This window comes from Salminus brasiliensis, chromosome 4 (assembly GCF_030463535.1).
Source record: "Salminus brasiliensis chromosome 4, fSalBra1.hap2, whole genome shotgun sequence".
Classification (NCBI taxonomy): domain Eukaryota; kingdom Metazoa; phylum Chordata; class Actinopteri; order Characiformes; family Bryconidae; genus Salminus; species Salminus brasiliensis.
The window spans coordinates 20,767,601-20,785,676 of NC_132881.1; the positions used below are offsets into that span (position 1 = coordinate 20,767,601).

An 18,076-nucleotide genomic window follows, 5' to 3' on the forward strand; every position below is an offset into this window, starting at 1 on the left:
TTCACTCTCATCAGAAAAGTTTTGGAGTGACTCTTTGTGCCCTAAGTTTGATATGAAATCAAAATTAACACTTTAAAATCAAGACAAGCAGTTAAAATAGATCCTTTATTGTAAAATGATTACCATCGAACAGACCAAAGACAGAACTGAACAAGGCAACAAATGTGAGGTGAGACACAGCAGATAAAACACATTAGCAAAGAAATGACAAGTTAACCATCAGGGAAAGACACTGCTGTAGACCACTGGTGTATTCGGACAACTGTGGCTGGAGGAATGTTCACGAACATTCACTTGAAAAGTATACATTAGCTAAAATAACGGTGTGACAACTAAAATAGAACAATGTAAAACCACTATTAGCATTTTTAATTTTTTAATCAGTCAGTCAGCAGATAGTCATATTTTGAATTATATGCTCAAGGCTACGCTCTCTGCTTGTGATCTGGTCAAGTTATTTTTGACAAATAAAGTGCCTTAAATCCACTGTAGTGTAGGCATGATTCCTCATAGCAAAAGCCTGCAATGATTAGATCCACAGAATTACAAAATACAAAGAGAGCAAGGTAATATAAAGCAGATCACAATTGTAAACATGTTGCTGGCCATTGCGGCAGAGTAGTACCATGGATGCACATTCATGTATTAAAGAAATATAAGGCATGCAGGTTATGAATAAATATTTTGAAACGAACGGTAAGCCACACCAATCATGTGTTTTGTGTTTTGAAGGTAGATTTCCATGTATGCTGACCACCGAGGAGGGTAATGAGTGAATTCCATATATTTCACCCCTTCTTTTGTTAAAGAGGGAATTCCAAAAATTTTTCAGTGATTTTTTGTTTTTCTTTCCTAAAGTGCATATCTCAATCGACAAGATTTAAAACTCAGCATGTTCTGATGTGAAACGGTTTCTGTAAACGGTTACAGAAACTGATGGTGATTGGAACCAGGTTTATAATGTCTAAAACATAACATTCGATTTATGATCCAAAATTATTCGTCGTATGTCCATTGTATGTGGATATTTATACATCCTATATGCTGTTAATTGCACAAATGTGGAACAGCAGAATAGGTCAAATATGTTTTCTTCAGGAACTATTTTGTATTTCGACACCCTGCCTGTACCTTTCCTCTATGAGTGATACATTTTTGGCCAAATCTTAAAACTGTTGGAAAACTTTGTCTTAGACATCAGGCAGTGCATTTTTGACCATTTCATCTAACGGCTTTCTGTGATGTGGCTTTTACAGATTTTTAACTCTTAAGATGTCTGTTTATCACCACCACCACTGTGAACAATTCTGACTGGGTTGGTCACTCTGAATGACACTGTTTACCACCTAACAGTTTAATCATGCAAACGTTTACAACAGAGAAAAAAAAAAAAAAAAAAAAACTGATGGAAGTCCCCTTTAACGAGTGACTGCAAAACTGTAAGGGGTGGAAAAACATGAGCTAGATGAGCTAGGTGTGGTTCTCCCAAACTTTACCTATTCCAAAGTCCAACAGAGTAGAAGTACAATGCATTTATATGTGTACTCATAAAGCTGAATGTAGCAAGTCTTCTTGAAAAGACAAATCATACATGAACTGCCTTTAGTCCAGTGGCCTACAGGACAGCCATGCATCAAGTGTGTCCACATACAACACGTCACACTATTCGCTAACTGGCACATTTAAGTACTTCCATTCGGTTGCCCATTTGATGAATGTCATTTAAATGTGTTAGACCATTTTCGGGCATGATTGTACTTCAGATTTTATGTAACAAAATCCATTCCAACATCAGTTTGACACAATATACTCATTTACATGACAATTACCATCAATATCCATTCAAGCTACAGATTTTTTTTTCTTCTATTTTGCTGGATGGAGTCGGAGCCTGTGTGTTCTCTCATAGTCAATATTGTGATCCAAACAAATGTAAATCACTGGTGCGGGAGTGTGCTCTATAGTGCTGCTCATGACCCATTGCAAAATAAGCTTTAATTTTTTCAGCTGGAAATGCATTTGTGGAAATGCATTTTAATCCAATCGAAGTCGAACTGCATTTAGTACTTCAATAGAACCCCAAACAGTTACGTGTTATTAGTAGAGCTGCATTAGTAATATTATTTCAGATCTTTTAAAAAGTGGAAAACTGTAACTGTAATTTTTTTTCTAACATTATTTACATTTCTTACAAGTACATAAAGTTTAAAAACATTTTTGGCACTGTGTTAATGCTAAGGTTTTTGAGCGATTCGATGAACTGCATTTTCTCTTTACAAAAATACCTTTAAAACAAAGACAAAGTAGTGAAATCAATATTTTAACTCTAAGAGGAACAACTAATTGTTATGGAAGGATGTGGTACCAAATGATATAGCTCCATCAATACAAACATATTGCACAAAAGATGAACAGTCAAATGCACAAATGGTAAGAGTAAAAATGGTGTATGGTTTTTAAGTAATCTCATTAGTGAATGTTACCCTGCTCTATACCACATGAAGTGTTTGAGAGAAAAAGGACTGAAATAGTAATCAATAAAGCCGCAGTTCTGAACAGAAAAATCCGAGCACTGTATTCAAGAGTCACGTTACGTTACTATAATGCTTGCTCTTTGACGAACAAGAAAACTGCTTTGACATTTTGGCTTTGCAGGGCCGCACCTAAGGTAATACTCATTAGCTCAAAGGGTAACTACAATGGAAGAGTTTCACAAATCAAGAAATGCGGCCTCAAGACCCTATTTCTTCCATCAGGGTTGCTTTACTATGTGCAACCACCAGAGTGTGCATGTTTCCACAATTTGACCGTTACAGTACATTCAGCCTGCTGCTATGATCACACATGACATGAGACTCCTCCACAGCAATCAGGGACGATCTAACAGGACCACAACTCATGGTCTGAGCGTGTTTGAAAATGGAGAGGGTTCCCTTTCTCCCACTCTGATTAGTGTTGATGGTGTCCCATGTCACCTGAACCACACCCGCAGCTCATCCCTCCCAACAAGGCAGTCGAGGCATGCAGTAGAAGAGGAGACATTCTAGAGGAGTGTGCAGCTACCAAAAGGGATTTTATTCTTCTTAGTCCTCTGCTTGTTTGGCCGCAGGTTGATGACCTCACGGCCGTTGAGATCGCTGGAGTTGTGGTTTGGGTGGTTGCCGCTGGTAGTGTTGAAGACACCTGCAAAAGCCATTTTAAGAAGGTAATGTGTGTTGTGTAAAGTGGTTCATATCATTTTGACTGTGTATGCCATCACCTACAGCACTTTTCTATTGTTCGCTTATATAAATTAATTGGAGAGGCCAGAAGTCTTCTCACAGCACAGTTAAGTGACGAAAAAAAAAAAAACCCAACCATGACAATGCTTTACAGTTTTTCTTGACTGCTTAAACACCATTACCAGTCACTGCAAAACTCTACACACAAATCCATTAATTTCTCATCGCCTACACCATGAGGTCATTTAAAAAGCACCAGCATTCGATATTGTTCACTCAAGTCAGCACAGCCTGAGCCTACTAAACACAAAATGACCTAGGTGGAAACACTAGGAGTAAAAATTTATCACACCATTTAAAACCTTCAACAGATAGATAAAAAAAAGTTCATCCAGTTTTGGAACAGTGGGTCCAGCGAGACCTGAAGAAAGGATAAGGAAAAAGAAGAGGAAGAGCAGCAGGGAGAGGAGGTGGAAAAGGGAAGAGCAAGGTGCCACTAGTAGACCATGTCCTTGTTAATGGAAAGACTATGAGGGAGGCTAGGCAACGAGTGCAACTGAACTTTAATTGCTTCACCATCGCCTAGCAAGAACCCTCAGGGAGTTAAACGGGTAGGTAAACTTCTGTAGCAGGTGACTGCTCTCTAGTGTAACTTTCCAGTGGTGTACTTTGTGCTGTCACAACACATACATTTACTGTAGCTGTTAGCTTCTTTGCACTATATGCATTAAATGGGCGCTCAGTTTCTGTATGCTCACATTTTGTAAAAAAGATTATAATTACAGTTACAGTAATATATACTTCTATTTATGTAGGACGAGGCAGTTGGAGGCAGGTTCCAGATGAAGCAGGCCTACTGCATCCCTTTCAAAAGGGACGCTGGACTATATTTGAACATGAATTTTTATATATGTTGTATGTATATAAGTACCATTACTGTAGAACAGTACAGCAGTTTATACTGTAGCACAAAGTACATATATGGCAGTCTTGGCAAGTAGTCTTTTACTCTACTATGTTTCATGTGTTTTGCAGAGAATCTTGAAGGTTGAAGGCCAGCATCTTCCCAATGAGATTATCTTTGTTGATGCTAGATTTAACTTGACCAAAAGAAAGAGAAGGGGGAGGAACATAATTGGCCATTGGGCTACTGTGAATGGCCAGTGAGGAGAGAATGTCACCATGCGTCCGGCCATCAGCCAAGGAGGGGTACTCCATTTCCATGCCATTTTTGGACACTACAACACTATGCTTCTTGGTTTCCTTTATGATCTATGAGAGTATGTGTTTCAGCTTGGTCAGAGGGAGCCAGCACAACCACAGCAGCCTTGCCACGTTGTTAGTTCGGAAGTACGGTACTCAACCTTTACATACAGTGGGGCAAAAAAGTTATTCAGCCACTGATTGTGCAAGTTCTCCTACTTAGAAAGATGAAAAGTCTGTAATTTTCATAATAAGTACACTTCAACTATGAGAGACAAAATGAGAAAAAAATCCAGGAAATGATGTTATAAAATCTTTAAAGAATTTATTTGTAAATTATGGTGGAAAATAAGTATTTGCTCACCCACAAACAAGCAAGATTTCTGGCTCTCACAGACCTGTAACAACTTCTTTAAGAAGCTCTTCTGTCCTCTACTCGTTTGACCTTGTTATCTGTATAAAAGACACCTGTCCACAGCCTCAAACAGTCAAACTCCAAACCTAACCATGGCTAAGACCAAAGAGCTGTCGAAGGACACCAGGAAGAAAATTGTAGACCTGCACCAGGCTGGGAAGAGTGAATCTACAATAGGCAAGCAGGGTGGTGTGAATAAATCAACTGTGGGAGCAATTGTAAGAAAATTGAAGACATACAGGACGACTGATAATCTCCCTCAATCTGGGGCCCCTCGCAAGATCTCATCCCGCGGAGTCAAAATGATCATAAGAACGGTGAACAAAAATCCCAGAACTACATGAATGATCTGCAGAGAGCTGGGACCAAAGTAACAAAGGCTACCATCATCCTGCAGTGCCAGGTGTCCCCCCCTGCAAACCAGTACATGTCCAGGCCCGTCTGAAGTTTGCCAAGAGAGCATATGGGTGATCCAGAAGAGGATTGGGAGAATATCATGTGTATCAATATCAATATCATCCTTGGGGCTGTTTTTCTGCAAAGGGGACAGGACGACTGATCCGTGTTAAGGGAAGAATGAACGAGGCCATGTATCGTGAGATTTTAAGCCAAAACCTCCTTCCATCAGTGAGAGCATTGAAGATGGAACGTGGCTGGGTCTTCCAGCATGACAATGATCCCAAACACATAGATTGGGCAATGAAGGTGTGGCTCTGTAAAAAGAATTTCAAGGTCCTAGAGTGGTCTAGCCTGTCTTCAGACCTCAACCCCACAGGACTTTTGTGGAGGGAGTTGAAAGTCTGTGTTGCCCAGCGACAGCCCCAAAACATCAGTGCTCTAGAGGAGACCTGCATGGAGGAATGGGCCAAAATACCAGCTACAGTGTGTGCAAACCTGGTAAAGACTTACAGGAAACATTTGACCTCTGTCATTGGCAACAAAGGTTATGTTTGCTTATGGATGTATTATAAATATTAAGTTGAACTTTAGTTGTTTCTCATTTTGTCTCTCATAGTTAAAGTGTACCTATGATGAAAATTACAGACCTCTCTCATCTTTCTAAGTAAGAGAACTTGCAATCAGTGGCTCACGAAATACTTTTTTGCCCCACTGTATTCTCCCCCTATCACATGCAACGTTCCTGACACTGGGAGGGTGAAGACCGACGCACACCTCCTCCTTCACATGTGCAGCCAGCCAGTGTCTCTTTTTCTTAACTGCCGCTGATGCAACATCACACAGTGCATTCTCTGAGAATCTGCATTTCTGCATTTTCTCTGCTTTCTCAGAGAAAAGCATCATGTACCCAGCTCTATTGCTTTGGCCAGCACTGCACTGGAGTAATGTACTCACCCCTGGAGAGAGCAAGGCCAACTGTGCTGATGGCCAGCACTAGTGTTCAAACTAGCAATCCTCTGGTCATAGTGACAGTGCTTCATTCCGCTCAACTACTCAGGCCGTTTTTGAGTGGAGAGCTTCATGAAAACAAGAAGTTTTGGGAATTGCAGAGAAGGTATGGATTTGTTTTCAAAGTTTTGAGAAATTGATGCATAATTTCAAGAAATGCGTTTAAGTAATCAAGAAAAACTGTAAAAGCTAGGCGAGGCTGACCAACACAAGTATTTCTATGCCTATTCAACAAAGTTCAATGCAAAAAGACTGTTTATGTCTACTTTGTCTGCAACTCAGAATACCAGAATATCTCAATGTGCACATTTAGTTTGCATGTCATTTTATTGGTAATCAACGTAGCAATCCAGGTAATTCACTTTTTTCTAAAAATCTACTTTTTCTTGGAACAGTATTTAACTTTTTCGCTGAACAATGAAGAGCCTTGTGAGGTAGGCTTTCTGTCAAAGGAGTTTGCAATTATGCAAATATTCATTAGAGTCAATGTGTTATTCTTATTTAACAGCTAGATCATGTGTGCAAAAGAGTGTATATTCTTGAGAGTACAGAGTGTCCTGAAATTGGAAGGATTTTTGTGTTCCACCTTAAATGTGTGAACAGTGTTTCTTATTCTTATAAGAAACACTTTCTCAGGGTTGTCCCTCAGGGTTGTGTTCTTTCACCCCTTCTCTTCAGCCTTCTCTTCAGCCTCTACACTAATGACTGTGTCTCCAAAGATCCAGCTGTAAAGATCCTGAAATTTGCAGATGACTCCACTCTGGTGGGCAAAAAGAGTGTATATTCTTGAGAGTACAGAGTGTCCTGAAATTGGAAGGATTTTTGTGTTCCACCTTAAATGTGTGAACAGTGTTTCTTATTCTTATAAGAAACACTTTCTCAGGGTTGTCCCTCAGGGTTGTGTTCTTTCACCCCTTCTCTTCAGCCTTCTCTTCAGCCTCTACACTAATGACTGTGTCTCCAAAGATCCAGCTGTAAAGATCCTGAAATTTGCAGATGACTCCACTCTGGTGGGCCTCATAGCCAACGGTGATGAGTCTGCTTACAGAAAGGAAATTGAGCAGCTGGTGTCCTGGTGCAGCAACAACCACCTGCTGCTAAACACAGAAAAGACTGTAGAGATGGTGGTGGACTTCCGACGCAATCCACCCACCCTTCCCCCCCTCCACATCAACAACACTGCAGTATCAATGGTGGAGTCACTCAAGTTCCTGGGCACCACCATTTCCAGAGACTTGAAATGGGAGAAAAACACCATCTCCATCATCAAGAAAGCTCAACAAAGAATGTACTTCTTGAGACAGCTCAAGAAATTCAACCTGCCACAGACCCTGATGATCCAGTTCTACACAGCGATCATCGAGTCCATTATCACAGCCTCCATAACTATCTGGTTTGGTTCCTCCACCTCACAAGAAAGAACCAATCTCCAGCGCATCATCAGGACAGCAGAGAGGATCATAGGATGTAACCTGCCATCACTTCAGCAGATCTACTCCAGCAGGATGAGGAAGCGGGCTGGCAAGATTACATCTGACCCCTCACATCCTGGACACCTCCTCTTCCAGACACTCCCCTCGGGTAGAAGACTGCGGTCCATCAAAACCAGCACAACACGTCATGCTAACAGCTTCTTTCCCAGAGCTGTAGCGCTCCTCAATCACAGTGGTCACCTCCCACTGTAAACCTCTAAACTTACAACTGAACTGTACCAAACCGGACTGAACAGTTATTTGCACTCTGCCTATTTTGCACTATGACTATTTGCACACCTGTACAGATGTTCTTTTCTTTTCTGTAAATATATTTTTCAGCTCTTTATTACCTTTATTACCTTTAGTACTTTCTACCTTTTTTAATTTATCCCCTACCCTATTTATTGTTTAGTGTCATTTTCCTTTAGTTTAAGACTGTGTTCTGTGTTTCTTTGTTACTTGTCATACGTGTTGCTCTCACCAAGACAAATTCCTTGTATGGGTAACATACTTGGTGAAATAAAGAGATTCTGATTCTGATACTGCACAGTCGCTAGACTGTACCTGCTGCACCATTTAAGGTGAAACGGACAAAGATGCTAACTTCTGCTTCATGTTAACAGTGCCCGCCACTGTTTTCACTTATCTATCACTATAAATATTCTTCGGGTGAGTTACCCAACTAAGGTTAGTGCTTTACTTTTTGTTAACATTTTAAAAGAGAAGAAATGAAACATTTGATAATTACACTAGTCAAAATGCTGTCCCATTCCATTCAACCAGTCATTCACCGCATCTCTGGCACCCGCAGTAAATAAAAATCCTGAGAGTATCAGAGACACAGGAGGATTCTGTACTGGGAATTGGGCCATATGTATTCGAGCCTGTATGTACAAGTGGGAGTAGAGATAATGACAAGTGTTTTTAGCTGATGATAGGTTACATTGGGGCAAAACATGCTGTAACCTACACATGAGAAACATGAATTTTGTCTTTTGAATGACAAAATGGATTGTGCTTAATACAACATAAGACAGAAATGGAAGTAAAAAACGTTTATTTTGATTTTAGGTTGACTATTATGAGGTAAATTGAGGGAAAAACAAGTTACCAAAGTCATCATACGTTAGAAATTACGTTCAATTGGGGTTAACTTCTTCACAGCATAATTTGCTATCTTATTTTAAAGTGTGGGCTTACCTATTTTATTGCTTGATGTGTGAACAACCTCTGGATCATCAGCAGTCTGCTGCTTGAGTCGCTGAAGATACTTTTCCGCTAGGTATTTAAAAACTAAAAGACAACAGTACAATTACTTGCATCTAGTTACAACTGAACACATGTCATTGTAATTTCATTGTCGTTGTAACTTGAACTAAAAGGATAGTTCAGCTGGTGCTCGTTTAGCTTGTAGGTCTCGAAGGATCATACCACTGCATATTAAAGAGATTATTCAAAATCTAAAGTCGGTAGGGAACATGTGAAACTCTGCATTGTTGTGTTTCGCACTGATTTTACCTCCAATTTACCATCAAGGTGAAAAATAAAACCACATGGGAAGTACTCCACCTTTTTGGTGCATGTTGTTGGGTGTTCATCACAAAACTACACACCTTCGTTGACATTGAGATCTTCCTTCACAGAGGCCCGATAAAACCTTAATTTCAGCTTCTTGGCAAGACCCTCCGCTTCCTCACTGCAGTGTCCAAAAAGAGTGTTAAACACAGTCAGATGAAGTTGCATAAAGACAAGCAAAAAAAATGCCAAGAGCTGGCTGCATCACATTATACCATCATTCTACGTTGATGGCCACCTTACTTTTTAATCACTGTATCGTCCAGGAGGTCGATTTTGTTCTGCACCAGAACAGTAGGAATGTCTCCAACCTCCATCTCTACTTTCTCTCTCCAGCTACTGATGGCCTCAAAAGACTCTCTGTCAGTGGTTGAGAAGACCAACACACAGGCCTGGGCACCTGCAGATACCACACAAATGTTATAATGCCTCAATATAGGCTACATTACCCTTATCAAAAGACACACTAAACCACATCACTGATAAAGACTATCCCCAAACTGTAGGCAAAACATCAAGGTTTAAAAAATGAAAGCAAAAGAATAATGGTGTTTTAATATCAGTACATAGAAGGGGTTTTCAGCACTTTCGCTTTCTGTTAATTGCCAGTAAATCGTTTGTATTGGTGTGTGAGTGGGAGATCTGGGGAGCATTTTAATAACGCACAAAGTTTGCAGTTTAACAAAATAGCTTAAGCTCAAGTCAAGCCTGACAAAAAGAAACAACGCTGAATAAAATTCTTATTAGACAATCCTCAGCTGGTGTTTAACAGTTATCTGGAAAATGAATAAACCTGCTTTGTTAAATACCCACTTTGGGGGATATCACACTAGTCACACTAGCTGAATTCTCAACTTTTCAGCCCATGGTCACAGAGTTCTTAAACTTCCATGTTATATGTAAAGCCCCAATCTTTTTTTTTTTTTTTACTCACCTCGGTAGTAGGCCTTAGTAATGGCATCAAACTCCTCCTGACCCGCTGTGTCCCAAAGCATCAACCTCACATCCTCATCATTTACTCTGAAATGCATATAAAGTTGTAGAAGTATAAATTATGAATACTCTAAATGATGACATGACTGCAGCTGTATGTTGCAGTTAAAAGGTATACAGACCCCTCACTTTCAGTGTGGTCAGAAGTTTGCATACACTGTGGACATGAATGTAATGGCAATACTGGGCTTTCAATTATTTCTTTGAACTGTTCTTTTTCTGCTTGGAAGAATAAGTGTACAACATACCCAGGCTCAGAATACAAAAGACACATACATAAACATATAGCATGTTAAAAATGTTCCATCAGCAGCAAAGCAGCCCCAGGTGCTACAACCACCATACTCAACAGCTGGCACAGTGTCCTTTAAGGCTGAATGTCTCACTTTTACTCGGACAGACCTCTGGTCATTGTGGCCAAACAACTCAATTTCAGAACACATGCGAACAAATTTCAATTATGAATGAAGAATTTTAAAAAGCAAAATATTGAATAATTGAATATTATTAAATTGAAAATGTAATAATAATAATAATATGATTATAATAGTTCACACACGCAACCTGTGTGTGTGCTAATTCAACAGAATTATATGGTCTTTTTTAGACCAGACAAGCTTGCCAACATAAATACATAAAAGTAAAATATGACAAAACAGACATGATTCATAAAAAGGCTGTTTAAACTTGGCAATTCAGTTTTGACCAGTTTTTTTACAAGATGTCTGTAGTATGGTTGTGATTAGAGATGGGCAATATCAAAGATTATGGCAATATGACGATATGAATTGCCTCATGATAAATTTTGTTATTGTGATACACAACCTACTTTCCTAAGCATATCAAGGATATTGTTAGTGCTTAAAGACCACTGATTAACTGCAGGTTTCATTACAAACAGTGTTAATTAGACTGGTGTAAATAGAAAGTGCAGCAGTAAAAATCTGAATAGTAGAAATCTGTCGCTACTGATGTACTTATTCTGTGATTAAATGCATTGTGATAAATGCATGTTATTTGGATGGTCACCTGCTTTTCCATAACTGACAGTTTTCTACACCACATGGTTCTGAGGGGAATAGTCTTGAGAGCCATGGATGATGGCTGGAATTTAAATGACTTGTTTTCCTGTATGACTGACTGTCATGGCACAGTTCAATGTGTCCTTACAAAAGGAGTGGAATAAAGAGCCTAAATAGTGCAAGAATACAAACAAGACACCAAAACAATACAGAGAGTTACAAGAAAATCCCAGTCATACAGATTAATGCAATTTTGTTTTTTCAGAATCAGATACTTGCTTTTTGTTTGTGGACATGTCTAGTTCCTCATTTCAAACAGAAACTATGATGAACGTCAGCCCTCACTGACATATGTGTTAATTGCTTGCAAGAGTCACAGCTTTTTATCCTAAATGAAAGAGCTAGTATTAATAACACACACTTTTAAAACTACACTGCGTTTGGGAAACTTGCCCCCTGGAGTATTTGTGAAAGTTTCAAGTTCCACATTTACTGTTATCATCTCAGAAGATCTCCTTAAATTTGGTTTAAGGTTGACTCACTTAACCTTCCCAAAAACTGAAACAACTGGTAGATAAGACATAATGTGAAGTTGTGAGGTTGTGGTGGTCAAGGGGAGGTGCTATGGTCAATACAAAGCTCTCTCCACATGCAATTACTGAAAGCATTTCTGCATTTACTGTGCTTACCCCAGTATCATGATACAGTTTACAGTCATTTGCAAAAGCTTGGGCACTCCAGGTCAAAGTAAAATAAGTACAAATTATCTAGAACAAACATACATTATATCTGTACATTTTAAAGCCCAATTGCTTAACATACACTATATGGACAAAAGTATTGGAACAGCTGCTCATTCATTGTTTCTTTCTAAATCAGGGCTATTAAAGAAAGAATTTATCCTGCTTCTGCTGGAGCAACTGTTTCTACTGTCCAGTGAAGGCTTTCTACTAGATTTTGGAGTATTGGACTCAGTGACCTCTTAGACTCAAGAGGTCAGGATGTTGGATGATCACCACCTCACCTCTCCTTAACTCATCCCAAAAGTGTTGGATGGCACACAATCATTTCTTCATGGTACTGTATCTAGACTGTATCCTGATAAAATTTTAGACATTTATTTTCACTTAAACTGAAATCTGATTGCTGTGCGGGACGGAATTATTATTGGTTTCAGATTTACTGGGGGAGTATTGGTAGTCAAATGTGTCACTGACCTAGTTGTCAAGCCATCACAAGAAGACTGAACGGCCCTCTTTAAAGTTGAAAACCAAGGTTGTAAATGATTAAACTGATTATTACTTAGAAAAATCAATACAAATGTGTACACAGACAATGGTTGTTCAAACTTTTTCATAAAACTATGTGTACCCAGAGCTGATCCAGACAAACAGCAGAGGAGACTGAGCACAAAAACATACTTACACTATTTGTCGTTCCAGGAAATCAACACCAATGGTCTTTTTGTAGTCCTTGGTGAATATGCCTTTGCAATATCTCTGGATCATACTCGACTTTCCCACAGCGCCATTGCCCACAACCACCACCTTAATGGCCACCTCCATATCCTCTTCCAACATGGCTGCAACCTTGACAGGCAAACCTGCTGGATTGTGTCCTTTTTAACTTGGCTTATCGTCGGGTTACGTGAGGTGCCCTGTGTTCATCACCAAGAAAAAAGACAGACAAAAAATAATAATATCTTTAAAAACAGCCTGCCATGGCATTCCTAATTTTTACTTTAGACTACCTAGGTGACAGGTATGTTCTGCAGCCCAAGAGCGCTGAACACTAATAACAGGATTTAAAAATGAGTGAAAGAGTCACTGGAATCAAATGGAGGACAAAATAAACATCAATCAAGACCTTGAATATTAAGGGTTAACCATTCCCTGCACAACCAGTCTTTTTTTCCACTGAAGGACCAAGCTGACTGCCCGCAGGGGTATGGTTACACATGGCAGGGTTATGAGTTTACCCTATTACAGACAGTTGTGAAGCCTCAAGATGGGCCTAGGGAAAAGACATACATGTTACCTTTAATAAACCTAATAAAGAAAATCACACACTAAAAACCTCTTTCATAAGCGGGTCTTGGCCAAGATATGCATTAGCACAGTTAACAAACTGTTCTCACATAGACAGAATTTAAATGCAGTCACAGTCAAATGTTTAAATATGGCCATCATGGTATTATTGGGCTTTGAATGAGGATTTCTTAGTTGTTGTTTTTTTTCTCAAATCAACAACATATGGCTGACATACATACATCTTTTTTTCCTGGTACATTTACACAAAGTACATATATTTGAAGTCAAATGTTAAGGTTAATGACTTTGGAAAGGCCATCCCAAAAGCTCTCTCGTCACTGTCCTGTTGGAGCACCCAAAATGTCAAAGTTTAGTCTAGCTGATGGCTTGAGGTTATGCTGAAGAATTAAACTCTAAAGCCAAAGGCTACCACCACCATGCTTACCCGGTGGTAGGTGTTTTTAAGGTTGAATACCTTACCTTAACTCCTACAAACATTTGGACATTTAACGCCATCCAGAGTTTTTTGTATGTACATGTGATCAACTGCAAATTTTTGTTGAGACTGAGACAGTAGTCTCTGAAGCATGGGTTTCTTTCTTGGGCAGCAGCCACTAAGTCCATGGTTATGTAAAACTTGACTTTAAACAGTGACTCCAGATTCCAGATCTTGACCATTCAAACCAATTTCCTCTCAGCTGAGGCTGACAGTTTGACCGCCAGGCTCTCCTGCTGACTACACTGAAGTTTACATGGATTCTACCTGCTATTGTTGTTATTACCACCATTAATTTCATTATTCTTACCATCGCTACTATATATCAGTACATCAGAGTATAACAATTAGACTTATATATGATGTTTTTTTGTTGATGTTTAGTTTCACTACTGAATTTCTGTAAGGTGGTTTTGCAACATCAGTTGTAAGCGCTATACAAACAAATTTGTTTTATTTGATTATGTATATTTATGACCTTGTGTTGATTACAAAAAATGTAATGTGCATGTTGCACATTCATTCTTCTCCAGAAAAAAAATACAATCCAAAGAAATCACTAAATGTCCAATATTTCCCTAATTTTATATAAATGAGTGTTTAACTTCTAATTAAAACTGTACATTAAATAAAAAAAACTCACAAACAGTTCATAAATGTTAACTTCATGACAAACTCCTCAGTTTTGCAATGATTTAGGTGTAACTATTGAGAATTACTCTAAGCCAATTAATCAAGAGGATTACTCTAAGAGGTGCCAATCTTCAGTGCTGAAGGGCCAGAGTCCAGCACAGTTTGGTTTTTGGATTTTCCTGTTTAAAGCACACGCCTCCACTCGAAAGTTAACTGCCAGGTTTAGTTGGTGCATTGAAAGCAGGAGAAGAAAAAACTGTGCTGGACACCCCAGGGGCCATAGTTTGATATACCTGCTATAGAAACATTTGAATTCTTCTTCCACAAAAATTAGAAAATGTATAAACTTAGAATAGGTCTTACGAAGCGGTGGACAAATTAGTAACAAACGACTGTCACAACTGACACCGTCCAGGCCAAGAACAAGAAACTATGTAAACCAAGAGAGACATGACGATACTAGAGAGACCACACTGCTTGCATATTATGTTACATTACAGAGGCCTCTTGACTCTCGTCTCTTAGAAAGGTAACTAAATACAGCAGTCTACCTGACGCAACAGCGATAACCAGAGGACCACTTCCCTAGGGCAAACAGTGCTAGACAAATCACATTGACAATTCTGTTGATCAGTCAGTTTGACACTTCATAAATGTCACTTTAAACAGTAGCAACATATGGTTCAATTTTGACATATTTCTGAAGCGAAAAAAAAATGTCAGAAAATGCTTTTGGTGCATCTTCCTTCTTTTTCCCCATTCCCTCCAAAGAGTTTTTCTATGATGTACTGATTACGTCATTACAAAGTACCAAGAAGGGAGCCCAACCAGACCAGTTATACCACAAATACAGAGTTGGATGAACACATGAAACACTATTCCACCACGTCCAAGTTCATATGAAACTCAGTATGAAGTAAAGTCACTAATAATTATGGCTTTTGTTAGTAAACCGAACATTCATTTGATTGTTTTTATCTCTCTTTATTCTTTACCTCTCACTATTTTCATGTTTGGACTTAAACAACTAAAAATGAACAAGTGTTTCATCAACATTTTGATTTTTAACTATTATTTCAACTTATTTAATCATGGTGGACTGGACAAGGACAGTGTGTCTAAATTTGTGTGTATATTTGAAAACATACTGCAAGTTTACCCTTTCTGCTTAAGTAACACTTATACAGAACAAACTGCAAACCAAACTTGCACAACTGTATGTTTAAATTAAAAGAAACCTGAGTCACTCTTATGACCAACTTCAATTGTGAGGTGCAAACTGCAGTGAGAACCGAACCGTGACTTTTGTAAAGTTTTACACCCCCTAATGCCTAGTGAATGCTACTTTACTGAAAAGCTCTGCTCAAACCAGGTTTGGATAAACGAGGTCACTGTGAAAGACAGATAGAGGATACTGCAGCACCTTTCCAATTAAATGCTTAAAGGACTAAACATGAACTTGTTTATAGAGAAATTCCACCAATTTGTTTTATTAACATTCAATCATTAAAATGTGGCATCAAAGTGCATCAAAGCGATTTTGTGTGAAATGCTTAAAAATCCCTAAAAAAAAAAAAAAAAAAAAAAAAAAAAAAAAATCAGTTGCTTCACAGAAACTGTAAAGTTTCTAAAAGCTGTATGCAAGCCCTAATCACACAATCAGACGGAACAATCTAAAGTTGGACAGTGTAATTACATTAGACTGCTGGATGAGTTAACCAGAAAAAAAAATCATCATACAAATAAGAAGTAATATAATATATATATACACATACATACATACACACATACTGGATGACAATAGACAACAGAGGGGAAATCTGAGAGACACAAAGACCTTAAAGACCTCTCTAAAACACAACTTTGGCATGTCACTTTATCTGTAGTTGGTCTTCAAGCCTTTTCAGAAAGTTTATTCTAAGAATGGAAAACGCCAACTTGTGACACGTCTGTCAGTCTGTCAGCCTTGTGCCTCTGTGACTCCAAGAAAATGAAAATCACGGCGGTCCTTTATGTTTGAACAGGTGCTGATGAGGTGTGTCTAAAAGGCACTATATACTCCTGACATGCCACTAAGCAACATGTAACCAAGGAAGTCTGCATGACCTGTGATATTGGGGGATGGGGAAATCTGATCTATTTAAACAGAGAGGACTTATCTCGGACATGACAACTGACCTAAAGTTAAACTATCGATATAAACCAAGGCGTTTGGGGTGCAGCGCGTTTTAGTAACGGCACTCGCACAAATAAACACTGAACACGAGAATGTGTGGTAAATTTTCTACAGACACTGGCTGGATTGTTAAAAAAAACGCTCCTGATTTAGAGGTCTAGATATACCGTTAGCTGCAGAGGCCAGTGTTTACAGCGGTTAGAGAGACAGACGGAGAGAGAGGGAGACAGTGGACTAGAGTGTGTTAGCTTGCTAGTTAGCTAGCTAGCTACAGACCCGATCAAACACGAACCTAGCTAGCTATGTACAGAACATCGGTCTGTATAAAAGGAAAAATGTTTTCAGAATTCAGCGTTAAAATGAAGTCCTCAGGAACGGTTGCTGTAGCTACATGAAATGAAATAATAAAAAGGAATGCAGCATCGTAGCTATCGACTTACCTGAGCCCGCCGTTACTACGCTGCCTCTCTAGCTCCAGCTAGCTACATTCTTGAGTTTAGTAGAACCGCATTCAAGAGTCTTTGAAGAAACGTAGCTTGTGTTGAACGACTAAATTACGGCCTGCAAGCTATGATATGTAGCTAAACCCGAAGTTAAATCCTTCACGCTGTAGATGTGGCAGACTGCGGCCAGCTTGTTGCATTAGCTGGCTAACTGACCACAGAGAGCGCTGCGAGGCTGAGGAAAGGGGGGGGGGGCGTCGGTATCCAAGGCAGCTCCGTCTGCTCGCTCTGCTCCAGCTAACTTCAGCTAACGGTTACTCATTTCTCAAAGAGAGTGGGGATTGTTTACACCACCATTTTACGTTCACACGTTTTAAAAAAGGTTTATAATTACTGAAGTGTAAATTGTAAAGTTATTATTATTGCGATCTAGGGTATTCTCGGTTATGTGATGGTTCTGTACAATTTACTGTGCCATGAAGTAAGAAACACGACGACCTTTTAAAAAATAAAAGTCCTTTCTCGACTTTCTGCCTAAATTCAAGTATTGCCGTACTTGTGTAACCTGGATATTCATTTTCATGGCTTAACATAATACCTAGCAATAACTACTAAACGTGTACCAAAATCATAACATTACTCCCCATAGATGTAAAGCTCCATGTATGGGTACTTCTAACTACTGTACCAAAAAGTTGTTTTGAAGCAAATGTGTCGTGATGTTTTTCCTCCTCCACATGTTAAATCATACTTCAAACAGTCAAATGTTTTGAGGCATTTTTGTGAATTATGTGACCTTTTTAGTATAATTGACAAATGACCCCATGTAAACTCCAGCCCCACCCTTCACGTTTTCAACTAGCCCTCCACCCCAACACACTTTATTCTGCTCATTGTTTTTTATAGCCTTCTGAGTTGGCTCAAAACTTCATCCACAAATGTATTATAAATCCCTTTTCCATCTGCCTTCCTTGGTTTTGTCTGATC

General features: G+C 39.0%; 1 protein-coding gene across 2 annotated transcripts; it reads right to left on the bottom strand.

Annotated features, from left to right (window-relative positions):
• Positions 1-91: 91 nt before the first annotated feature.
• Positions 92-17,600, bottom strand: rab23 (RAB23, member RAS oncogene family). 2 transcript variants are annotated; one of them, XM_072677590.1, is made up of 7 exons: positions 17,087-17,595; positions 12,737-12,968; positions 10,231-10,316; positions 9,540-9,696; positions 9,335-9,417; positions 8,922-9,014; positions 92-3,183 (listed from the first exon to the last, which is right to left on the bottom strand). In XM_072677590.1, the coding sequence occupies exons 2-7, from the start codon at positions 12,889-12,891 to the stop codon at positions 3,044-3,046; spliced, it is 714 nt and encodes a 237-aa protein (XP_072533691.1). In that variant the 5' UTR covers positions 12,892-12,968; positions 17,087-17,595; the 3' UTR covers positions 92-3,043. The 2 variants fall into 2 exon arrangements, with proteins under 2 accessions (XP_072533691.1, XP_072533692.1); XM_072677591.1 differs by lacking the exon at positions 8,922-9,014 and having other exon boundaries at positions 17,087-17,600.
• Between the last annotated feature and the right edge of the window lie 476 nt (positions 17,601-18,076).